General features: G+C 39.8%; 1 protein-coding gene across 2 annotated transcripts in view; it reads right to left on the reverse strand.

Moving 5' to 3' along the window:
• Positions 1–1,290: 1,290 nt before the first annotated feature.
• RRAS2 (RAS related 2) overlaps positions 1,291–26,403 on the reverse strand; it is a 44,211-nt gene continuing 19,098 nt past the window's right edge. For both annotated transcript variants that reach the window (XM_069857639.1, XM_069857640.1), the window contains exons 2-6: positions 14,486–14,573; positions 13,644–13,746; positions 10,915–11,023; positions 2,635–2,753; positions 1,291–2,174 (exon numbers count right to left, since the gene is read on the reverse strand). In XM_069857639.1, the coding sequence (XP_069713740.1) occupies positions 2,087–2,174; positions 2,635–2,753; positions 10,915–11,023; positions 13,644–13,746; positions 14,486–14,573 (507 nt within the window). In that variant the 3' untranslated portion in view covers positions 1,291–2,086. The remainder of the gene's footprint in view (positions 2,175–2,634; positions 2,754–10,914; positions 11,024–13,643; positions 13,747–14,485; positions 14,574–26,403) is intronic.

Genomic DNA, 26,403 nt, shown 5'->3' on the forward strand with positions numbered 1-26,403 from the left:
CTACCTAGATTACCATTACCAGCCAAAAAACTCCTCCTTTCCTAAATACTTACTTCAAGTCTAAAGAGTTAACAGCTCCTTAAAGTGCCATATGTGAACCAGCCTCTAAGACGCCATGACATTATGTGAAGATTTCCCTCCACATTCTCTCTAGCTGAAGCCTTAAAAACATCTGCACAGGAATGTGCTGCCTCAGTTAATAATCTTCGAGCAGACTTCCATAGCAGCATCTCATGGTCCCACATTTGTTTAACTCATTTATAAAGTTTACCATGTTTACAGTGTGGGGGAAGAGACATCCATTCTCTCAAAAGAGTATTACACAATTACGTAAACTTAAATGCCTCTGCTATGCATAGCACTAGTGTTACTCTGAGGTTTAACGCTTTATTACTCTAAAGGTAACTGGAATTTGTTTAAGCAATGTTTCTCAGCAGACCTTTACAGATTTATGGCAGAGCACCTGACAGTGAGCACTGCCTAAAAACAAGAATTATTGATTTGACTAATAACTACATTCTTGAAGTCAAAATAAACATCACTTAAATCATGATAGATGATAAAAGCTGGAAATGGCTTTTCTTTACTTCCAAGCCTGAAGAAATATCACGTAGATATGCATATCTATCTCCTTACCAGGTCCCATCACAGCCTTCTTCCCCCTACCCCCAAAAAATGCAGGTTTTGGAAGAGAGTCAGAAAGAGGCAATGTGTTTACCCCCCGATAATGGTTAGATCATCTTTAATTCTAGCACCTGAAGTTATACAAGGGTTTGCTTAATAATCAAGTTTCAAAGAACTGTTGGACACATTCAGTAAGGTGACAACTGTGCAATACCACTCAGTATTCCAATATCAGGGAACATACTCTTGAATTGTTTAAACACAATCCACAGAACTCAAAATTAAACAACCATCCACAGTTTAACTAAACAATCAGTTAAAAGTCTTACAGTTTAATAATTCACATAATGGTCAGTCTTTAGTAAGGGATACTGAAATTCATTAAAACACAACACTAGATTTTACTCTATGGGTGTGTTGGGCAGGCACATAATCGGCCACTCTTGGGTATAATCGGAAAAGTAATGTTTACCACAGTTTGGCAAATCCCACATTTTGTCAGTTAAAAGTGAACTGTGAGAATTAAATACTCATCTTTACATATACACAAGTTATGCTGTGAAAGCATATTTGCTTACAAACATATAAAAATACTTGTTAACTAGTTTGATAAGAAAATAATGTATAAAAGTATATAGCAAAAACATTTAATCATCTCTGACAATGGAAAGATCAAATTCATTTTTATATCACATGAAACAAAAACAGCTACAATTTTAGTTTTCCTTAAACCCTTACCCAAAAATACAAAGGAAGACACAATTTGTTTCCAAACAAATAATGTGAAATTTCTTAATAAGCTGAAATGCCTCAATCCAGAATGAGCTCAGGTATTTGGCCATATCCTAATAGTAGTAGTAATCATCCTGCAGCTGTTCTGGATTCATAACTTAAATACAGTAGACTGTTTTGGCCACTGAAATAAAACTGCAGCATAAATGAGAGATGAAAATTTTTGCTGACAATGAAATTCAGTGTAGGTTTCTTAAGGCTAGCTGAACACTCAAGTCTAATTTAACTGAGGGCAAAAAAAAGCCAATCCACCCCTTTTTAAAAAGTATTCTCTATACTTCAATATAGGTCTTTGTAATAGCTAATGAAATGTCAGAAGTAAAAATAAATTAATTCACAAGAGACAACTTATGCATGACTTCAACACCTTGTCCTACACGGTTTTGTTTCATCTCCTTTGCGAATAAAACTCCACAAGGTGCAAGCTCTTAGGGAGAGAAGGAAGGAATTGTGGTATTAAAGAAGCAGCCTTAGTGTTTTGTTTTGAAGTCTGCCCCAGGATGACTGAGTCTTCTTCAAGAACTATTCTGCCAGCTTCTTGGACTAAGGCTATTCTGGTGACCACTTTTAGGACATGCACATATAAGGCTAGACCAATACCAGAAGTGATGTAAAATGATGGAAAGAAAAAAAAATAATCTGGCAGTTGATAGCTTGGTTCTTGGGATTCTCAGAAAATAACACAATGGCAGCCTTTCTTGTCTTTTTCTTTCCGTGTTGGCTCTGGTGAAGGAGGGCACTCTTGTTCTTGAAATTTCCTGGAGACAGATACATTAAATTAATAAAATAAATTTTCAGTTAAAAATAAATACTGTATCTGAAGTTACTGTTTTTACACTTCTAGAGAGGATAGACTTACTTCTGACACTGTAACTACTAATTAAATTAGTGATGCTGTTGGCTTCGCTTTTTTTTTTTTAAGAAACACCACTTCTTTACAGAAGGCCGAGGTCAGATTTAGTTTATCAGGCTTGCTTGCTTGCTTACTTGGTGATCAATAAAATCAGAGATTAAGGTGAAGAAAGTATCTTTCAAATACACATTGTATTCATGTAAACATTCTCCCTACTAGACAAGAACATTTTATTATGGAAAGCACTGGCCAAAGTTCACAGGTAACAGCAGGAAGAATGTTATCAGCAATTTCCCACCATATTTTAATACATCTGCTGTCCAATAATGCAGGAATCTTACTGATCTGCTTTGAAGTTATCATACCTTATGACTCTGACAAGTTCATGAAAAGCTTGGTCTACATTCAATCTGATTTTTGCTGAGGCTTCCATGTATGTTACTTTAAGTTGCCGCGCTAACTGCTGACCTTCCTCTTGTGTCACCTGTAAGAGACATATATCATTAAGTTCAACACTTCTGCATACATATTTGTGCCAGTAGACACTGCATATACATACTAACAATCTATTGCCCTCAAACAGTAATGTTTATTTGGCCACATAAAAGCTCTACACCATCCACTAAATACAACTGGGAAGCAAATCCATGTAATACAACTTTTCAAAGGCAGTGAAGACTTTTTTTTAAAAGAAAAACTTTCTGTAACAAAGACTGACCCTCCAAGAAATTCCCCTCACTGCAGCTGCCTCATCTTCACTTCAGTTCTGCATAATAAGACCAAGTTTTCCTTCACAGAATCACTAGGTTGGAAAACACCTCCAGGACCTCTGGGCTAACCAGAGATACTGAAGAAACCCTGTCTACCTCTTGATTGCTTGAGAGAGAGGAAAGGGAGATGAGGAGGAAATAATCAGCATCACGAAGAGTTGGTGTAAAATTTAAAGTAATGAAGCAGAAGGCAGTAAGCTGGTGGACCGTTATAGGAAGAAGGAACAAGTCAGTCACAGGGCAAAACCGAAGGAGTTGTGTATTTTTGGATGCAGTAGAAAGCAGTGAGGTCAGATAACAGAAGGTCATCCTGTGGAGAGCAAGGCATATGAGGCTTCAGCAGGAAGGGCTTCCATGTCTGGGGAGGAAAGGGTAGCTTTCAGTTATAGAAGGAAGTACAACAGACCTTGCCAAGACATTGACTAGTGGAAGAAGACTCAAAGATTACACTGCTTTCACAGAACAATGTTAAGCCAGCATGCAGAGGAACAATATTGTGAGAACAAAAAAAAAAGAAAAAGAGGGTTTCTTTTTAATTTAGTTTTGAAGAGGGACTCAAATATTCACTTAGATTAACAAGATACACAGAAATGGAAATAGATGGAAACTGAAAAGCATCATTGAGAGTGTTCACGACAGCTCAAGACAAATACTTTTTAGCTTGCAAAATACTTTCCTAACAGCTACACACATGGATTGAGAGCCTTTATGCACAGCATCTCAACATGCTTGAGTGCTCTGTCCTTAGCAACCCCACTAGTATTATACTCATACATCTTCTGCTGAGTTTAGTGGCTGTTCCCAGTAAATGCCCATGAAGCTCTACAAGCAGTCCCCAGGCACATTATGCTAGAGTGACTTGGGATGTATCCACTGATCTCAAACAATCAGTTATGGAAACTCTACATTTATTTCAGTGTTATTACCATCTGCTAAAGCCAGAAGAACCCAGGGAAAAGAAGAACCCAGCCCAACCGAAAATCACCTACTGGAGCTGCATTTTTAACAGCTAGGCGTAAAGTGAGAATGACAGGCATCCTTCAGTCCTTCACTGACATCGCAAAACTGAATGATATCAAAACTTTTGATCCACTAGCTGGAACAAACCCACTCTGCCTTTCACCCCCAGATGCTGAAATATTCTTAATCCAAAGCTTATTAAGGCTACATTTTCAGAAACATTTTTAGCTATTTTCTGGCACATAGACGACATTGAAGAATTCCCCAAACTTTGTATCAGGGCTTCCAGAACCTTTTACACCATCTCTGCCTCACTCATCAGATAAAAATAAATTAGAAAAATGCATATGGCAGTTTTTGCAAAACTAAGCCACTTTAATTTTCTTCATCCTGCACAGTTTACTCCAGGCCTAGAGAGTGAGAGGCTGAAATCTAATAAAAAACAAGTAACTGAGAAGGAATGTACAGCCCTGAGGAAAAAGTGAACCCAGTCTTTAGATGTACACAGTTACTACTTTCTACATTATTGTATCTAAAGCACATTAGAGGTACAAGTCAAACACTGTAATAAAGTTAAACTACACTTCCTCAGTTTTCTGCATTTAAAATACTATAGATGCAACATTAAAGCCCTTATTGCATTTGTTAGAAGACCTGTAATTGCTTAATTCCAAAATACTCTTTTTGTTCATCTTACATTTGCAAGAAACTTCGTGGGTTAGTTTTGGTGACCTCAAAGTCAGTTTAAAAAAAATACTTGGTTTTGGGCACACTACAGAAGCATCTACACTGCCCAAGCTGTAAATTAGAGGTCAGAACATACCACCTCCATTTTCATAGCTGAGGGAAACTTACTGAGAAACACAGAAATAGCTGAAGACAAAAAAAGGAATTTACGTCTTTTTATTCTCCCTTCTCAAGTACAACAATCCTGTGTCATAACAGACTTTTCAGTAAGCATGTTGGGAGACCATATCAACTACAAAATAAGAACTAAACCCCATTTTCTTCAAAGAATCACAAGATTAGAAAAGACCTCCAGGATCATCGAGTCCAACCATTCCTATCAACCATTAAATCATGTCCCTGAGCGCCTCATCCACCTGTCTTGTGAATACCTCCAGGGATGATGACTCAACCACCTCCCTGGGCAGCCTCTGCCAGTGCTCAATGATCCCTTCCGTGAAATTTTTTTTTCTGATGTCCAGCCTGAACCTCCCCTGGTGGAGCTTGAGGCCATTGCCCCTTCTCCTATCCCTTGACAGCTGGGAGAAGAGGCCAGCACCCTCCTCTCTACAACCTCCTTTCAGAAATCAATAAGGTCTCCCCTCAGCCTCCTCTTCTCCAGGCTAAACAACCCCAGCTCTCTCAGCCGCTCCTCATAAGACTTGTTCTCCAACTCCCTCACCAGCTTCATTGCTCTTCTATGGACTCGCTCCACAGCCTCAACATCCTTCTTGTGGTGAGGGGCCCAGAACTGAACACAGGATTCAAGGTGCAGTCTCACCAATGCCAAGTACAAGGGGAGAATAACTTCCCTGGACCTGCTGGCCACACCATTTCTGATACAAGCCAAGATGCCATTGGCTTTCTCAGCCACCTGGGCACACTGCTGGCTCATGTTCAGTCAGCTGTCAACCAACACCCCCAGGTCCTGCTCCTCCAGGCAGCTTTCTAGGCACTCCTCCCCTAGTCCGTAGCACTGCACAGGGTTGTTGTGCCCTGAATGCGGGACCTGAGTGCATTTGGCCTTGTTAAACCTCAAAGGATACTTCTGTCAACATAAAATACAGTAGAGAACCACAGATTTTCCAGTAGTAGCTGTGCGTGTACACCTGTGTGTGAAGGTTCTGCAGTGAAGATCTCTTAGTTTTATTAAGCTTAAGGCTAAATACAAGTGGGAATAACAATGCTTATTCTTTGGTTTAAGACACTGTACTTTTGGTTTTGGATATCATTCATTCATGCTGTTTAGACATTTAGTAAGTGTTTCTCAAATTAAACATCACTATAGAATATGTAAGTGACCAAGTAAAACCTGGAAAAGTTTATTCCTTAACTCCCTAAGGCCTATTCCAAAACTCCCTCAGTAACCATCTTCTTAACAAAACAGTTTCCATTTGAGTACCTACATAAGAATCCTGTGAACATCGCTCACACGGCCCTCCCTATTCACTACAGTATGTAAGAACTGTTAGATACACATTCATTTCTTAAGTTGCTGTACTTTCGTCCACCTAAAGAAATTCTACAAGGTTCTCCAACCTAACACTGAATTGTTATTTTGCCTGGATACTTAATCAGACTATAGGTCACGCTGCACTTGCATCAGCGGGTAAGTTAAGTGCTTCCTCAAGTTTGAGCGGAATCCTTTTCTACCTCTTTGTGGTCACCCCTGCACAGAAACATTGCCCATTTCCACAGAGCTCTACCACTCCTGAAGAGCGCATCTCTCATCCTGTCTCACCAGCCCACCCACGAGTGCTGCTAGTTCACACTCAGTGGACTGCCATAATGCCTTCTTGTAGGGGCAGTTCTGTCCACTAATTTTATTTTGTTCTTATTCTCATATAAAGGTCACTTTGATACACACATACTGTGATTATGAAGCACTGAACCATACTCAAACAGACTGACTTGCTGTACTCAGCTAGCAATCAGGAATCTGATGCAGTATTTATCTATAAAGTTCAAAATTAGGAAGACCTGAAGGTATGATCCATCTGTGAAAACATTCCTGTATACAGCCATAAAATCCACCACCTCACCAAGCTACTGTCAAACTTTCATGGAAGTTCACAACTGAGAAAGGCCAAAACTCAGGTCCCTGTACCCATCTACCCTCCAGCATAAGCAATCCCAGGTCAAGCCACTTGTGAAGCGGCAAGTCTGCAAAACCAACATGCTAACTGTTTGTTTGCCATGATCTATGCTGATGCCAATCAAGGTCAAAGCATAAGGCTGCTTACCGGGGATCATCAGCCTTCCCCATCATCTGTCTGTGCATGAACTGAAGTCACATGGACCTCTCCTTAAAACTTTGCCTTAAAGGTATTAGTTACACAGACCTTCCTAGCACTAGGTCGTTGTATCAGCTCAGTCATGACACAAAAGCAAAAACTAGCATTTAATGAAACCCAAGCACTTTCCTGTTACAACCTGGATTTTCCTTGGAACCCTGCCATGGGGGGAATGATCAGACTTGATCTGGTTTATTAAGCTAGCAGTTACCTACAGAAAGTCATACATATCCTGTACTGACAAGTCTACTCCTCCGTCAGTAGTGGTTATTACTAAAACATCCGGTGCTCTACTGAATTTTCTTACTGTAGGAACACCTAGTGCTGTCTGAGTTACACAGAATTAATCAGTTGAAGAGAAATACTGCTACGCAGCATTTACTTTGAAGGAAAAGCAATGAAATATGGTGTTAAATTTTGATTTCACAGTCACCAACTTCTGACTGATAAGGGAACCTCGAAACACTGGTAACTATCCCTTATCATACAAGGACATTCTAGAGACTAATGCTTGCTCGTCTTCTCATTTTTCTTAGAAAAAAAATGTGCGGATATTAAGGACTTAGCCTTCCACACCACAAAGGAGAGAAAAATTACAAGCAGACTGCTTAACTCAATTTAGTTACATAAACTGCTATTTCAAACTTTCTATTTCCCTGTGAGTTGACCTATAGAATAATACAGCCACCAGCATTTCAGACTGCATCTTTAGTATGCACCCAACACCTCATCATGACTATATTACAGTCTGTGTACTGCTACTGTACAACCCAGATCATGTATTCCCCAAGAACTATTAGTTACACATCATTTGCTTCCAAATTTATGGTATCACAGTGAACACTACAGCTACAAGACACAATTACTTGCTTAAAGGTGTGGTTACAGCTCCAAGAAGATGTGTGTTAAGTCTATTGAGAATCTTTTGCCGATTAAAACACACACTAAATTACTTCCTTTAACTTAGTTTTATGCTCTTGGATGTATTTTGTGTTCTATGTTATTTCACTGGTTTGTCTCCTGTCTTCCAGGAAAAGGCAGCAGATATTTAGCACAAGTCTCTCCTGAAATTCTAAAAACTGTATTTCAATTCCAAAGCTGAAAAAAAAAATGCATGTTTGTGATTAAATTAGTTACTAGAGTGAAACAGCTTATTTCAAGTAAAAGAAGTGCAGTGTGATACCTAGCCTGGCTGACCAGGTTTACCGAGTAACTCAAGAGAGGTTCGACACACCAACAGACTGAAAACGCAAACATACAGAGGACTAGCATTTCTCATGCTTTTGCCCACATTACAGTCCGGGGACACTCCCCCGTCTCCACTCACCCCAGTACTCTTAACCAAGGTGAGAGAGTACTCCACCAGACCCCCCATTACAACTGCCTGTGCAGCAAATATCGAACCAGAGCAGGATAAGCTTGCTTGTTAGGCTGAAGTTTTCCCCTACTTGGGGAGACGTGATTGCAGGACTAGCTTCCATCCAGATCAACCAGCTGGTCCAGTTCACTGAATGGATGCCTGCATCAAGTGTTCACATGATGGAGCAGAAACAACCTCAGTGATGAAGCAGAAACTGGCTGTGTTTAAGATGCAGCTGATAACATCTGCTTGCTGCTGCCAAAAGGCGAGGTCTCACTTTCTTCCCCCAACCCCAACTCCTCCTTCCTCTGCTCCAAGCCACAGTACCACCCCTTCCCATGTTTTGAGTGCTGCCTCTCAATCTTTCTGCAAGCTGATTTAACTCACACAGGTCTCAGCCATTCCACCTCATATGTTTTTCTCCCTGTCTAGAGAGATGATTCAACTCACAAAGCAAAAAGCAGGAATGCTAAGTCAAGAGGGAAGGGAGCCTCTCCCTTCTGGGGAATCAATTACATCAGCATCCTCAAATCATTCCTTCAGACTAACTTAAGGCCAATTTAAACACAACATGTGATAGGGATGGGGCAAGGAAGAGTTAAGAACTCCTCACTGGCTGTTTCAGCAAACCTAGAAGTGCTATTTCAGCTACAGCTGCCTAAGCCCCAGTTAATGACAGGAGTCATAAATCCACCAACCTGCACATAAATCATGTGAGCAGCAGCACCAGAAGTTACACTCATTGAGCAAATCAATTAGGGCAATTAAGATAACCATAAAAAGCAAAAGTAGCATTTTGGGACATATGTTTTTATTTGTGTTCAGATATAAGGAGCAAAACTGTGAAGTTAAGCAATTTGAAAACAGCTGCTTTGAGCTTGACTGTGTACCAGCCCATCATCTGAAAAAGCAGCTAGGAATCAGGTACAGGGGTATTAGCAGAACAGGTGACAGGCACTTCTTCCGTAAAGGGAGAAATAGATGCAGTGTAATAACACTAGGAGGGTGGAAGAGAGAGAACATAACTGTTTCTAGAAATGGATCTACAAGATTACCAACTACAATTACAGGTATCCTCTGAGAACTGGGGTTTACAACCATGATATTATCCTCCCAAAGCATACAGATGCTTGTCTTCCAGAAATTACAGCTTGCAGAACAGTTCAGTTTCAACTACATGGTTTCCAGGCCAGTATTTGTACATGAGATAAAGTATATTATATTCCAGGAGCTGGAAAGTTAAATTCAGGAATTTTGATGGGGGCATGACAGTCACTGATGAGCGAATTTCACTTCTGTCTCCAGGAAAGGCTGGCGGTTTTACGCACATGTGAGTACATGAAGCTACTTCTGTGAAAACTTCTTTTAAGACATCACCTTTCAGCACAGGTTTTAATTTTGTCATTAACATTCAATTCACATTCTGGGCAAAGAGGCTGTGACAATCAAGGGAGTATACTCAACAGGAACTTTTTTGTACTGAGTTTATGTAATATTCAACAAATTAATTCAACAACAACATATTAACCCACCAAATGTTAACGCTACTTTTTTCAGCTAAATTTATTTTTTTTCTTCTTCCAGTCATTGTTTTTTGACAGATAGAAGACTTTATTAGGCAAAGCACAAAATCCACATAAACACTTGCAGACAGAAACTAAGTCATGCCTTGGTACATAAATCTCAGAACGACTCATTGTTTAAAGTTGTTTTCTCCTTGTGGAAACTCTTATAATTATTACATCAATTTTACTGATATTTAATTTACTCTCAGATAAAAATCAAACATATGTTTGCTACCAAGTTTTAAGAGTCACCATACTTTCTATGGAGAAGCTACTATACTTCTGAACTAAGTTGCTTAATAAAAGTTTGACTCCCGTTCCTTTCCTAACAATGTAGTGAGATTATTTTCATTTCAGCACAAATCAGTTTGGTTTGTGAAAAAATTTTAAGCTCAGATCTAGATGCGAGGTTGAAACCTACTAGTTTCAAAACCTTAAGGTGCATAAATATGACAGTAATTGTGTTGCAATACTTGCACCTTTTAAAGTTTAAGTCAGTTATACAGAAGAGTGGCCAAATAGAAAAAAGTGAATGGCTACTCATTTAGACACAGCAGCAGTGAACGGTAAAAGCAACAGCACTGAAGTCTCAGGATCAGTACAGCTAGTGCTGGAATGCACTCTGCTTGGCACAGCCCAGTATGGTGAGTAACAGAAAGGAGGAATGAGACATGTTCATGCCTGAGTAATCAAGTCATGACAGAAAGCTCTCAACTTCGTACGTGAATAGATTTGGTCTCAACATAACCTCACCGAGTCAGACAGAAGATGTGCTCTATGTGGAATGCCATCATGCTTCTCAGATTCTTCAAGTACAGAAACTGAGTGTAGTTGCATTTCTTGCACTGGAATTAGCTAGTATGGTACGATTTATTTGTTTTTCCACTTGTTTCTTGTTCTCATTCTATTTTAGAGAGGAAAAGTGTGAAGTTTCTAGAAGAAAGTGAGCACTAATTAATGAATTAATTACCTGTCTTTGGTGGTCCAGATCAGCTTTGTTACCAACTAGAATCATAGGAAACTCATCACGATCTTTCACTCTAAGAATCTGTCGCTGAAACTTATAGATTTCTTCAAAACTGTAGAAGAAAAAAATGAGTGTCAGTGTACTAATACATAGATTAGGTTCTGCAGAAGTTCAGAAAGTATGAGTCACCTATTCAGACCTGCCCTGCTACACCACACAAGCAGACAGCTGCAGGCATTCTGTCAAAGAGTCCACTGTCACAGCATGACCAGTCAGAAAATCATTCAACACTCAAACTACAAAAATCCTCAAGTCAGCAGCATGCTATGCACTGGACTCAGGTGGGGCTGCAGTGTAAGCAGAACACTTACTGTGTCTTGATCTAGAGGGACTTGGATGCCAACTGTTGCTGAGAACCACAGTCCATTCTACAAATGTTGGCTTTGGACTCTGGCTAGATTATTTGACCTACACTGTAGAGACCCTGGTGATCAATACTGCAGCTGGCAACCTCGACAGCTACTTCCAGAAATTTCAGGGAAAGCTATCAAAGCTGAAAAACTGTTTCTTGAAGAAGAGGAAAAAAGGCATGGCTAAATGACCAGAAAGCTCTCCGGTTACCAACTAAGTTGTATCAGGTACTGATGCCGTTCAAGCAGTAAAAAATACTGCAGCAGGTCTTAAGGGAAGGAGAGCTTCTCCAAGGGCCGTTTATTAAACAGGATAATTGGGGGGAGGGGGAGGCAGGAAATCAAGTAAACACTGTTCAAGCTACACTACTCCATAAGAAGCCCAAGCACAGCAGACAATCACATATCTGTTGGAGCACAGACTTCCCAAGCACTGTATTTAAGTCCAGGTGTATGGTCTGAACCCATTTACACTTAGATTTGCAAAATCAAATTTAAAAGCAAGATAATCATCAGTAAGAAAGTTGCATTCAAAATAAATTACGTAGTTGGGCATGCCAATGCCAATCCACCTCACCCATATAAAACAATCATGAAAATAAAGGTGAATTAGAAGGAAGGTGTACCACTAAGTGTAGTTAAACCTCCATTTAAATACGCTCTTTTAATACTCTGAAATCTGTAGCAACTGAAGGAAGAGTTTAAAGTTATCGACTAAGACATCTAGATTTCCTCTTGCTTCAGAATTGCTTTCCACCACACAAGCAGGACAGACACCACTAGCAGATGCTTCACTGACAGGCAAGCTAAGTCTTCAGTGTAGCAGTTGTCAGAACAAAAATGAAAAACCCTGCTTAAGTCTTTTGAAGGACTGCAGAAAGGAAATCAATATGCAGATTTAGCGTGTCAAGACCTGCTTAAAGATCAAGGCAGACCCTTAGCCAGAAGGACAAACACAACCTTAAGATTTTTAGACAAACCAAGGAGTTCACGACAACTTAAAATTAGTAGTCCTCTAACAAAAATATTTACATTTACACAAGTGCTCAGTATGTCTTAAATCTACAGGCCCAGATTTCCAAGAGAAGTGCAATAGTCTCTTCTAGACAGCACAGCAAGGTGAATTTATACACTTAACAGCATTCTTAAATGTGAGAAGCATATTTCTCTTGGATCATAGAATATCTATCTTGGCTCTCTTTATCACAGAATCACAGAATAACCAGGTTGGAAGAGACCCACCGGATCATCGAGTCCAACCGTTCCCATCAAACACTAAACCATATCCCTCAGCACCTCATCCACCCGTGCCTTAAACACCTCCAGGGAAGGTGACTCAACCACCTCCCTGGGCAGCCTGTTCCAGTGCCCAATGACCCTTTCTGTAAAGAATTTTTTCCTAACGTCTAGCCTAAACCTCCCCTGGCGGAGCTTGAGGCCATTCCCTCTTGTCCTGTCCCCTGTCACTTGGGAGAAGAGGCCACCACCCTCCTCTCTACAACGTCCTTTCAGGTAGTTGTAGAGAGCAATGAGGTCTCCCCTCAGCCTCCTCTTCTCCAGGCTAAACAACCCCAGCTCTCTCAAGTAGAGTTGTTAACAAGATCAGAAGTAACAGATTCAATTGAGACTCTAATAAGTAAGGGTGGGGGCAACCAATTTTTTTTGTCATTTTATTGTTCTTCTGCTGGAACTCAAAAGAAGCGGAAGGATCCCTGAGCACTTCTTTATGACTACACATCTGGTAAGTTCAACGGAGGAAGATCACAGCCGAAATATTAATTGCCTCTATACATATGGCAGTTTCCTACTCTTGCAAAGAACACAAGCAACCCGATCAAGCTCCATGAGCTTCTAAAAAGACATGTTGCATCTCTGCTTTGCAGCCAGTTTTGCAGGTTCCAGTCAATTCATGGCAGTAAGGAGAGAGAACACTGCCAGCAAAAGAATGCAGAGAGATACCTTGAACTGGATTCACCTGTTCAGCAACCCAGAGCCAGCCACTTGACACTGACAAGCACACGGCAAGGGGGTATTTCCAAGAACAGACAGGACACCATAGCAGGTTGCCCTTAATTTAAATTTCTGTTAACTCCAGAAAACTAGTATTCTAGACTGTAATAAACTGCCTGAATAGTTGAAAGCATACATAGAAGAACAACTGCAAGAGACAATCCTTTCAGTAACTGATTTGTGTAAAATGGGTTTTCATCCATGCAGAGTCAATGTATACTTAATGCTTCTGTTCAAAGTAATATCACTAAAGGATAAGCAGCAATTTAAGATTAACTATAAATTGTTTTAATAACTTAATATCAGGCTTACCTTCCTCTATCAGTGACTGAGAAAACAAGCAGAAAGCCCTCTCCTGTCCTCATGTACTGTTCACGCATGGCTCCAAACTCTTCTTGTCCTGCTGTATCCAGAACTGAACATAAGCAAAACATGAATTACTACAGTTCATGTTCTTGGAGTATAGCCTGAGGAAAAAAAACCCTTCCTAATAGGATATTCCGAGAGCCTCTCCTGTACATCATAACTAAGCAGAAATCGTATTTCACAGATATTACTAGATTTTTGCTGAGATTACCAATCCCAAGATTCTCGGGCTGATGGAACAATTCAAGACCTACTAAAGAAAATGAACAGTGTGGTGGACTTTTGCTAATCCACGACCAGTTGAAACAGCTGGAAAATGCTTAGAGAGCATGGGGATGGGGATTGGGAGGGTTGTTGGTTTGTCCTTAAAGAAATCACTGATGAACACTGAAATTTTAAAAGAAAAGCATTTATATTGCACTTTGGAGAGGCAGCACACAGCAGCCCAGCAATGTCTTTCTCATTCCATTGCATCACTCAGGTAACTGCCAGGAATTATGTAAATTCTCCCAGTTTAGTAGGCTCTAAGGCTTTGGGAACAGTTCTCAAAAAACTGGTCTCATTTACTTTAAAGACAGGCACTTATACATACATAAGGCATAAGCACTTAGGACCCAAGGTATCTTATTAATAAAGCAAAGGTAGGTAGCTTTCATCAGCTGCCCACCTACCATAAAAGCCACATGTTTCACAGCTCTTTACTTGCCTTACAATTTATACAGACAGATGTAAACAGAGGCACCAACAGCTACAGTCTGATAGTACTGTGCTTTAGCCAGGCTACTTACTGTCCAAGCGTGCAGCTCTCTCATCTATCACACATTGCTTCGTGTAGGAGTCTTCAATCGTTGGGTCATAATCCGTAACAAAATAGGACTGCAGAAAACAAAACAAGCTTGTGTTTAAGACAAGCACATACAGGAAACTCAGAGCAAGCCGCTAAAACTTTACACCTGACAGCTTACAGAAGAGAAGCAGGTTTTACCCGTGTACAACTGTTTACCACTCCATGTAAAAAGAGAGCAGGTAATAGCTTTCCTATTCCTAGCAAACATTCATAAATTGTAGTAATTACTAGCAGAGTCATTGAATTTACTGGATCCCCAAAGAATTCCTAACATTTCTAGAGACTGGTAACTCCTAAGATTTCCCAGCAGGAATTCCTAAAACTTTTAGGTTTTAGTAGATTTTAAGGCTTCCGGTAACTCCTAAGTTTCTCTGAACTTCTGGGAGGGTTTAGAAGTTTTTCAGAATCCTTTAGTTTCCTGGATTTCCTCCCCTGCTCCCAGAGCCAGTAACTTCTAGGAAGTTCAGTTTTTTCCCAGCTGTTTCTAGAATTCTCCAGTAGCTTTGTAATAATTTCTAGCAAGAGCTTAACACTGCACAAGTTTGTAAGCTGAGTAAAGTTTAGTGCATCATCCTTATTCCCTAGATTTCTCTCCTGGTTTTAATGACTTTAAGGACACACACTCTCCAAAAAGACAAGTCCTAAAAGCAGAATAAGCCATGAAACAACTGTTACCCACCGCCTAAACACAAGGCTCCACCAGATACCGCCAGCCTGTTACTTATCACCCAAACTTCAGTGAAGCATGTTCTGGTACTTCATTCTAGAGACTGAGTGGGCAGAGATTGAATACTGGGGTAATGATACTATCTAAAGAAGGCAACAAGTTTAAGACTTCGAAGGATAAATGTTTATTTTGCATGCAGTCACAGCAAAGTTATCTTTGCCCAAAACTAAAACTCAGGTGGCAAAACAAATCTGAACTCTGATCAAATTCCTCGCTCTCGGTGCTCAGTGCAGCTGGCATTTGGAATGTAAGATACCCTGACTGCTCAGAAAATCAGGCACATCAAGCTTTTAAGCACCCAGACAAATACCACAGTAACTGAAGGAGTACTCCCTACACGGGTATTCAGTTTTGCAAGCCAGTAAGGAAATACTGACTACTAGGGCGTAAAAAAAGGGAGAGATATCACCAAAATCGGGGTACACCTCCTTGTTCATGTAAAAATCAATAGTATCCACTGACACATCTTTCTCATCACAGAAATTCAAAGATACCAACAGAAAACCACTCTGTTCCTCTAAACTTGCCACAGTCAAGCTAACAGATGTCGTGGTAGCGAAAAGGAAAAAAAAAAAAAAGAAGGAAAAAGAAATAACTGAAATTACAGTATTAGCCCATTAATCTTTTCCAGACACATCACCGTCACTGCAGAACAGTTAACTTTGGTTGGCAGATACAGTTTTATTAATGTGGTTGTGTCCAGTTTCAATATAGAGGGCTAGCAGCAGTATTTGTCCTGACCACACTCAGCTGACTCCCACCACATGGACATGTCCACACTAGGTTTCTGATTTAACAGTGGAGATGAGCTCCCCAGCAGAACTCAGCTGAGCTGCAGCTGCCTTATGAAGAGGAATACAACACCAGTTGCAACACACCTTCCCAGCTGTGTATACTATACGTAACCTATGCTCACATACAACCACCTCATCATCACACAGTAGGCTGCAGGAAGAGTACGTACAGGTTACTGTTGATCTATTTATTTAGATCTGGCACCACACTGAAAAAATGCTGACCCCTAGAGCTGGGATTAAACAGCTCTGCATATCTCCTTTGCATTTTAGGCAGACATCAGTAAACTGTCTTCTCAGGATACACCTACACAGTCGTCTCAGTAGCTCATCAATGGCACCCCTGTGTAACCAGCTGTCTTTAAGTAGCAGTAACATTAAAACATGTTCCTCTCTGAGGAGGACAAAATCCTAACAACGCTTCACTTCTTTCTCACAGCATTTCATGTAAATCAACACACACAAGCTTACCAGCAGATGAGCACCTATTTGCAGACAGCAGAACAAGCCCTCAGAAGACAGTTCCACCCCTTTACTTTGCTTCTTTGACAATTTAAAAGAGGAAAAAACACAGCCTTCAAAACTGTTCTTGTCTTTTCTTTTGCTTGTATTGTGACTCAAAAAGCGTTATCAAGAAGCTTAAGAACAGACCATCTGAAGAACTAATTTATTCATAAATTTTAAATTAGGACTCAAGTTCTCTGTGGCCTTTAACAATCATTGAAAGATGGAAGAGAAATTCACTTACGTGAACATACAAACGTGCAAATAAAATCATTTATAGAACCTGAATGTGGAAGGAAAGATCACAAGGAAGGGGATTTAGGTCCTATGTTTCATTAAGGAAACAGACAATGGTATTTAAAAAAAGCACTAGATGACTAAGATGTGGTGTTGCTATCAGTATTCTAGAAATTCAGGCTTCTGATTTGGAAGATAAAGCATGCACTCTGAAGTTACTCCCTTCTCCAGCTTCAGCTTTCATTTCTCTGTCCTGCAGAATTTGAAGTTACTGTCTAACTCTTTGTAACTAAACTGGTAAAGTTTGCCAAGTTTTAAATAAAAGGGGGAATTTAGAATCAATTTATTACACTCGTGAATCAGTATCAGTAGATCACTTGAAGCAGCAAACTTACATTCACCAAAGGCATTATTTTTCACTTTCATAGAAAGAGGTCAGAAGAAAATTGTAATAATCTGAGAGACTCAATATTTTCCTTATTATCTGTCCAAGGCTTAAGAACTGCAGCATGTTCTGTAATCATCAGGGTATTTCTGTGAATCCCCCCACCCTTTTTCATTGTTTTTGTTTGGCTTGTGTGGTTTGGGGTTAGGTTCTTTTTTGTTTGTTGGGAGTTGTTTTGCTTTCTTAATTTATTTTTTTATTGTTTGTTTTTGGGTTGTTTTTTTTAATAAAAAGAGGAAATTACACACAAAGCAAGAGTGCTAGACTCGGTAGAGTGACATGGAACACTGTTCCTCCCTCAAAAAAGGAAACAAGCCTAAGTTATCCAGATCCAGCATCTGCTGCATCTCAAATTCAGGATGAGCAGATGCCAAAGCTCTCCCATCTAACAGACCTCTTATGAGCAATTTTTTTCCCCTCCTATGTAGCTGTGCTGCCAAATCTGCTGTCAGAGCCACTACAGGAGAGGTTTGCAAGGCAATTAGCATTGTGGTTTACCTCCAGGCATTGGACAAAACTAATGTGCCTGAAACAGCTGCTGGTTTTGAAGGAGTCTCCCCAAATTGCACTGGGACTATTGGCCACAAGGAGCACATCAACCACAGCTTGCAGGTCTTATTCAGTCAGGGTTGATTTACAAAAATTAGATATAGCAGGTGCAGCTAAGCAGAAATGGACCTTACTGCTGTTACACAGTTGGTGTCTAAAGATTTAAGGGATGGCAGCATATATCCTGAGATATTCCATGAAGCTGTATCTTAACTTCTGAATGCTGTCCTGCAATGATGCTGCAAACCCAGCAAGTCTAAGACTATACATTGGTATAAGAAGCTTTGTAGGGTCAAGGAGTTTGTGGCAGAACTGCTTAAGACTAAGAGGAATGCAATTCCAGCAGATGCAAATTACTGCCAACCTACTGGTTTTAAACTGACACTAAACCCAGACAAATCAGAGAAGCACACATATGCTTAGCACAGCAACACTGTGTGATCCCACACTACTTGAATAGCCAGCCCTGCCTACTACTGTCTCTGTTAGGAAAGCTGTATGTACAAGTCCTAACACTTCAAAGCAGCTGTCCTGTCAAACTACAAAATGCTAGAAAGCTACAGCAGGTGTCTCAAACACCAGCGGGTACAAAACACAGCAGACCACTCTCTAGGGTGACTCATTACAGCCCAGGTTGTCAGATCCACTCTTCTAGAAGCAGTTGAGTTTCCCTGATGAATTGGAGGAGCTGAGCTTCATTCAGCTGGCTCCACCGCAGCTGGCCACTGCCTGCAGGAAATAATTAGAACAAACTATCTTCATAGAAGAAATTCAGTAACTAGAACATGCTCTTGTGTTACACCACTCCCTTAATCACTAGCAAAAAATCAAGGCTCCTTCCATCCATCCCTAGAAGGGAAACGAGAAGCCAAGCCCAGCAATTTCATCAACCATTCCAATTTACCCAAAATATTACACAACATGTTTTCTAGGTTTCCTCTTTCTAGGACTGCTGAGGCAATCAAGTCCAGAGATGGGAAAACCTGCCAAAGACACAAACCCTTTTGCAGAGGGGAAAAAAAACCACCCAAAACAATAAAACCAAAACCCCCCCCACCCCCACTCTACCTAGATCAATTGCAGCTGGGCAACCCACTACCACATCTTCCTATACACACACTCACCATCTAAAAACGGATTTCAAACAGTCTCCTGACCTTTGCAGGAGTTTCTTCTTGCAGTGCTTGGGAACAATGAGACTACTATAATGAACACTGCTCTAGCAGTTTTTCTCCATTTAAGGTAACAGCAATCCCTAAATCATTGCTGCAAGTCTTTTGGCAAGGAGAACGTGCAAAAAAATCTGCTTTCAGTTTATCATCTTCCCTCTTAGTTATACTGCCTTTAATACACATAAGGGAATTCATCCATTAGCTGGACTTGTTTATAAGCTCAGAAGTCCCGCTTCATAAATTAATAAAAACTGCCTAAGTGAAGATATCTTACGTGGAAAGATGGAGAACCCCTGTGAAGTTACCTAGCTCTTATGCAACTTTTCGTATTTAACTCTTCACAATGTCATATAGTCCACAAGCTGGAAAGCCACTGGATTACTTTCCTTTGCACTAACATCTAAGGTGAGAGAGAGAAGTCAGACACCATCAACAAGGAGCTGCTATAAGCTGCAGTCCAGATGCTGGTTGCGTAACGTACCTCCCTTTTATCTCTACATAAAGTTTGAAGGGCATGCAACAAAATGCAGCCCAGCACAGTGAAAGCACACCACTATGATGAGTAAGTTCCAGGAGTGGTACATGCCAAAAATATATATTCATCCTTGCTGTGTCTATAATCTCCATTTGTATTTACTAAATATACACTTACTGTTTCAAAGAGTCACTAGTTACTTATTTAAATTTTTTCCACATGTTTAAATTTTTGGTTTCAACCCAGTGGAAGCAAGGAAATAGAAGGGTTTCCACCCTCTAGCTGAAGTTACAGAGGAGCTCTGGATTTAAATAACATGCACAATTTCAGGATTACAAACAGCCCCAAAACCCTTCCCAACTATAATTTGTAAGGCAGAACTTAAAAGAAACAAGTTGGTTAATGCTACACACCAAAGCTTCAGCTGTTGATTTGAGTACTTTCCCAAATACCTGATATACACGATCCCAAGACATCTCCAAGGCTATAAGTGCTACTTGACAGAGTACTTCTCCTGGCAGCTTCTCCTTTGACAAACACTAAAATCATAATCTCTTTTCTAGCTTCTTCCTCATTTAATCCTCATTTCACAAGTAACATTTGTCCACTGCTGTCCCACTCAACACAAATCCAATTCACGATCTGTAGTGGCACGTCTTCACACCATGGGCATAGAACAAAGAACAGCATAAGCTACAGCCCTATCACACACCACATTTCTGGATTAAGTATTTCTGACCTGATCCAAGAGAGAAACCTGACCAAGTTCTCGATTTAAATACCTTTCTTCACTTAATTTAGTATTTCTGACACTTGTTCCAAGTCATAGACAAAGTCAGTGCCAGAGTTTAAAACCAGAACTACAGTGTCTTAGCCAGTTAGTAGGACCGTAAGCAAACACCTTTCTGTTGGAGGTACTTTGCCACATGGCAAAACCCTTCTCAAATCACGAATTAAGATTTAAATGATAGCATAAATCTGTTTGTAACCTTCACTGTTTTGCCACCCACGGAAATCTTACAGCCTTTGTCTCCAGCTCTACCATCCAACAAGAGAGACAAAGCAGCCAGCTCTATACTATTATGACTACAGTGTCACACATTGTGCCCTTCTCCAGGCTACAGAGAAGGCTAGAGACCTGGCTGGAGACCTTTTCAAGGTTTAACTTCTGTTTCTGTCCCTGACCCTACAGGAGCACAAGCAGGTTCAGTGGCACCACAGATGTGTTCCTAGAGCACTACACTGGCTCAGATCCAGAACTATCCTGCCCAGCAGAACTGGTAGTAAAGCCAAGCAACTGCTAGGGCCTCAGCACCTGAAGAACCTCCTTTCATACCTAAAGGAGGCTCAAGTAATTTCTGCAGAAATATTTGAGTTGGCAGGCTAGAAAACAAGGAAAACATCCGGGGGGAAAAAAAACCCTGAACTGACTTCTGGAAGCAAATTTAAACCCAGATTGCATTCCTGAATAAAGGAATGGACACAGCAAGCCACACAAATTTAGTATTCTGCCGAGCCACATGTACTTGGCTCACAGAAGAAAAAAAAACAAACACACCAATGGTTAGAGCCTATGACAAGCTTGCTAAGTCCTTAATATATACATATATATACACACACCTCCCCAAAAACAGGTGGCTCTCTAGGACCTATTTCCACACAGGTCTAACAGGTTGGTGTTGGAGGAGCAGGAGATGGATGCTGCTGGGGTCAGCAACACGGATTGCTACCTCTGCAAAGGGTTCAGGCACTGCACAAACCAATACCAGAACGACTGCAGGAGCTACCCACAGCAACCCAGCATTGTCTTAAACAGAAGTGTTTGAGATAGCATTGCACGTGCTTTGTTGGTATATACAAACACACTTTGCAGAATTCAGGGAAGCATTTTGGTGTTGGACATGGGGGAGAGCGGGGGATTGAAGTTCTAGAATCATACTGATAAAGACCACACTGCAGAGATAAAGCACCGGATCACACGACAGAAAGCCAGGACTTATACTCCTCCAATTATCCCATATTCATACAAGTAATTAAGAGTTACTTTCTATTAATTATACAAACAGTAAGAGCACCTATTTTTTCTTCCAAAAAAATATAAATTTAAGATACCCAGTGCTTGCAATTGACACTTCCCTCAATTTACACTACTTCTCACTGTTCTAATGTACACTGCCAGCATTGTTACGGCTATCCAGGGAAACGGATGTCATTTGTAACTACAATTACTGCAATTATCCAGTGATGTGAAACACTTGATAATTTCACAAACAGTGCAAACCAAAATACAGAAAGATAGAAGGACTAAACTGAAGAAAGCTAAAGCAAAAGATGCCAAGAGCCACCTACCAGCTAAACCCTTTCTAAATTGATACATAAATTGAAGAGTTATTTTATCTGTTCCTGAAGAAACAGCATTATATATGCACACAATACTCACATTTACGATTAAGTACGTGCTTCATCAAATCTTACTGGTTCTGCTAAAGAATAAAATCATAACAGAGAACGCAAAATTCTTTAATAATCCATGGCAGCCTCAAAAAGCATCCATTAGATTAAGCCCCAACACAATTTGAAGACAGAAGAGATACAAATCTTAAATTCTGAATAAGGTATGGTGGATTACAAAAATAAACATCTGACTTGGTTAAGTATAGCCAAATCTTTTCCTAAAACTTTTTCATGCAATGCAAAGATTGTGAAGAGCTTGTTCTTGGTCTGGACACAAAGCATGAGTTAGTGCTATTAGGCACATTTCTCTCTCTCTCTCCACTCCCTACCCTTCCAAATCCAGTGATCGCTGAGCATAACAGAAAAAGAAAACTATTCATAAATTTGTGCTCAGTGCATGTGTACATTTATCACAGATAGCCAAACATAGCAGAGCTTTTCTTTACGGTTTTGTTGTGGTCACTACCCAAAGTACTTAAACCCAAAACCAACCGTTTCCCTCACAGGTGTTGGGAAACATGAGTTATGATGGGGTGGCAGCAAGGAGAGAAAGGGTATAGAGGGTAAAGTGTCTTCAATCTAAAGACCGGTACATACCTAAATTCTGTCTAGGCACCTTTAATTTCTGTGTTACCTAAACAAACACAAAAACTTCCTATCCACAAACACTTGTTTCCAATGTTTCTCTAGACAGCTCTACTCCAGGCAATTCCACAGATTTCACTCACAATTCAGGAGGACGGACTCGCATTAGGGATTTAAGAGCCAAACTGGTTCTTTACCATTAATTTAGTGTGCACGTGACAGAGTGGACTAAGAGTTGGGACAATGAAAGACTGAAATCAAACTGGTTTCTTTGTGCTCTGAGAGGGAACATTAATCACCTCTTTACACCTTTCTCCTAAAAAAGGCCTGTTCATTTTTGGCCTTCCCCCAATTGCTACGTATACTTAAGCAGTTTTAGTTTCTCCCACCCCACCAAGGCTGCAGCAGCACAGGAAAGAATCTCCCTTTTCTCCCTGAACTTTGGCACCCAAGGGATGACTTGCAGAACACCTTGAGCTCGCAGGTAGAAACTAGAAACATGGAGAGTTTTTAAACTGCTAAAGAGATAATTACAAGATTCTGTAAAAAAAAACTATTAATCCACCCAGGGACAGCAGATTTGCTTGGGAAAGTGTCTTTGAAACATAACTCAGGCAGTCTCTCACTGCATGTTCAAATCAAAGATTCAAAGAATAACTGCTACAACCACTGCACTGAAAAAGACTACATGTCTCTTTCACTAACACCCTGCCAAGCTTAAACATATTGCTAGGATAATTCTTGTAAAACATTAATACGGCCTCAACACTTGAATTATGTCTAGGGTAGGTACTGGTTACACGCATATAACAAGGATATGGACAAGAGTGGGGGCTTTAATACATATTTTGAAATGCATGGGAATGTATTTTTAAAATATTCTTTTCTTTAAAACCAGCAGATAGATTTTCTTACAAAAATGTCTTCCCATTTTAAATTCAGCTTGAATGTGCACTGCACTTGCGTCTTCTTTCAGTTACCAGCTTACAGCTCTCCACACCCTATATCAGTTCAGTATTAGCAGCACATCAACCCGCCAATTTTCGCCTCCAACCTAAGAGTTCTCATCAAATTTCTCAAAATCAAACCACAGCAAACACCAGAGAACAGCTGTAGGCAATACATGCATTAAACTTGTGCCTCTTGAATACTTTCTGGTGATGCAGTTTCCATTACTCAAGATCAGAGAACATATACTTTAACTGTCTGTTAAGACTTCTTTGTAATGCCTTGAATTAATGTCTTTTAACACCAAGCAAGCACCTACAGAGTTCTTTGAAGGCAGCTATGCAATTTCTCAAGTCAAAACATGTCTAACTAAGATGTACTTCATACTGTAAGCACAGATTAGTCCTGATTTCATTTAAATTCATTTTTGCTTCGCAGTAAACGCATGCAAGAACTGTGAACACATCAAGTCTTAATCTTCCTGATCTTGGCCACTTCCAATTCAAGGAATATTTAAAATACTAGCAACAACCTATATTTTAATCCATAACATTTTACAAGTTCCAGATAGTTTTCAACATACCAGCTCACACAAGCTCTTCAGGATAAACTCCATTTTTTACCTTAAGTCACCCATGATATCCTTTTAACAGTGAATATCTGATTTTAGGTATGCGTATAACAAGATAATGGGGAACAAAGCTATAAGTGAAAAGAAAGGTTACTCAAAAAAATCCCCTGGTAGAGCAGAAGTGAAGTTACTGGAACACCTCTTCTCATATGCACAAGATCATTAGAAAACACCAAGATATATGGTGTAATGCAAAAGCTTTTGATTTTTAAGTGTAAGAACAGTAATAGGCTAAGACTTACAATTAAAATAGCTCCTTAGTAACTTAAACCTAACTAAAAGAGTCAGTAACAGACTGCAAGTTAGGGGCTATGAGAAGACCTCTGTTTAGGGTATTTACAGCCTATTCAGAAAGAAGCCACTTCAACTCCTTGAGAAACATACTGGAAGAACTAAAGCACAGATGGGAAAAGTTAATTCCATGGCAAAAAATCTCAAGAAAAGGGTAAGTATTAGGGCCAAATAAGAACCGGTAAATAGGTTCACATTGCAAACAAATTGCTTAGTAATTTGACTTTTCAGATTGTCTAGCCTAGGTTATGGACATTTGGACCCAAACAATCACGTTAGCGTGCCAACAAGTTTTTCTAGCCCAAACAAGCCAGTAAAACGAAGCCTCACTTTAACAACTCTAGTACACTAATGTGAGAAATATTAAATTCAACTTCACATTAAGTACCTGAAAACAGTTGAGACCTGGGACTCTAGAACAAGCTAAGGTCAAAAATTTGTGAATTAATACCTTTCTTATACTGAAAGCAATAAGTAGAAGATCTGCTCTAGGTAGTAAAAGCCTTTTCCTGCTATAACACTGCAGCCCTCTACAACACCAGGTGCTATAGTCAGCTGTGAAGGTCTGCAAACCAGAAGCAAGTGTGGACTTGGACCATGGTACAGCATAAAGATGTAGGTAGAAAGCCCAAGGAAGGTTAAATTCTCCATGTTCTTCATCTCAAAACATTTCTTTAACACTAAGATACAGCCAGGTTAACTAATCCATTAAACCCAGAGCCTAAAGTTTTCTTGAATAACTTAAGTTAGGATTAAGTATTGGTAGCACAGTACCTCATAATACAATTAAACTACATTAGAAACTTCTTGCCAGTGGACGATGGAGGTTTCATCCTAACCACCTCAGACCTTGTCTGCATCACAATCAGGAGACCAGATAGTTTAAACTGCTAACTGAAAGTTTACAAAAAAAAAAACCACCCAAAAACTAGTCAACTGTTACTTCCTTTAAGCGTCCAGACACTTCAGGGAAGCTCACAACATGTCAGTTTTCTACCCTAACTCATTATATTTTATATAGTGTGTTTACTTATTTATGTATACAGACACATATATGAAGTGACAAACAGGGACTGAAGCAAAAGAGCAATAATTACTAGAAGTTTTCATCACATCACTTCTTCTGTTAGAAAAAGAGACAGAGACAGAATCATTAGCACATATGCAATTAAAAGTTAAGATGACTCTTTCAGACTAACACACATTATTTATACTATGAGATCACTGTAGTCATAGATACCAATATACTAGTTCCTGTCCTTTAGGTTTTTTTTACTACAGCTAATCCCATGGAATTTTTCAACACCAGCCTGGACAACATCCAACATGAAAACATTCAGCTTAATTAGTGAAGTCTGGAATACTTCATTTTTTGAAGATTTATTGACTGACCATTAGAAGCTAATTATTTAGGAAAAAGTTATAAAACAGCACTTATATCTAATAAGAACTATTGTGTCAGAAGATAAGCATGGTTCTAACAGCTTTATTTGCCCAAATTATGTATTTATTCAACTCCAACCTTTTGGCCTGAGACTAGACTGTCTAGACTAATTTTGCAGACTACAGACAATTACTATAATCTTAAAGTTTTGAAAGTGCCATAATCAGAAGTGCCAAGAATACTCAAATGGCAGTTATGTTATTTAGCCATCTATTTTCATTACCAAGACTAGTTTTTACTAGCCCTCCCCCAAAATTCTCATCCAGCTAAGTAAAATACACAAAGCAGTCACCTTTCAGTCATGAAACCTTTAAGTATTTAAAGACTTAGTTGCCTACCTGCAAAATAACAGCAAAATCAATTAAAGTGGAAACATACTAGGCAACTTTGCCTTATAAAACAGTATCTGAATAGCCTTCAGGTTGTCAAGGTACCAACAAAGTTTATGCTAAAAAATCTACCATGGTGATAATGCACTAAATGTACACAACACAGCAGGTTAAGTTTCCCTGGCATCACCATGGACACAGCATTAAAGCCATACCAAACCAGGCCTGATAAACTCAACATGTGCAAGCTCAACGCTGCAGTCCTGCAGTCATG

The sequence above is a fragment of the Phaenicophaeus curvirostris genome, chromosome 5 (genome assembly GCF_032191515.1).
Source record: "Phaenicophaeus curvirostris isolate KB17595 chromosome 5, BPBGC_Pcur_1.0, whole genome shotgun sequence".
NCBI classification, from domain to species: domain Eukaryota; kingdom Metazoa; phylum Chordata; class Aves; order Cuculiformes; family Cuculidae; genus Phaenicophaeus; species Phaenicophaeus curvirostris.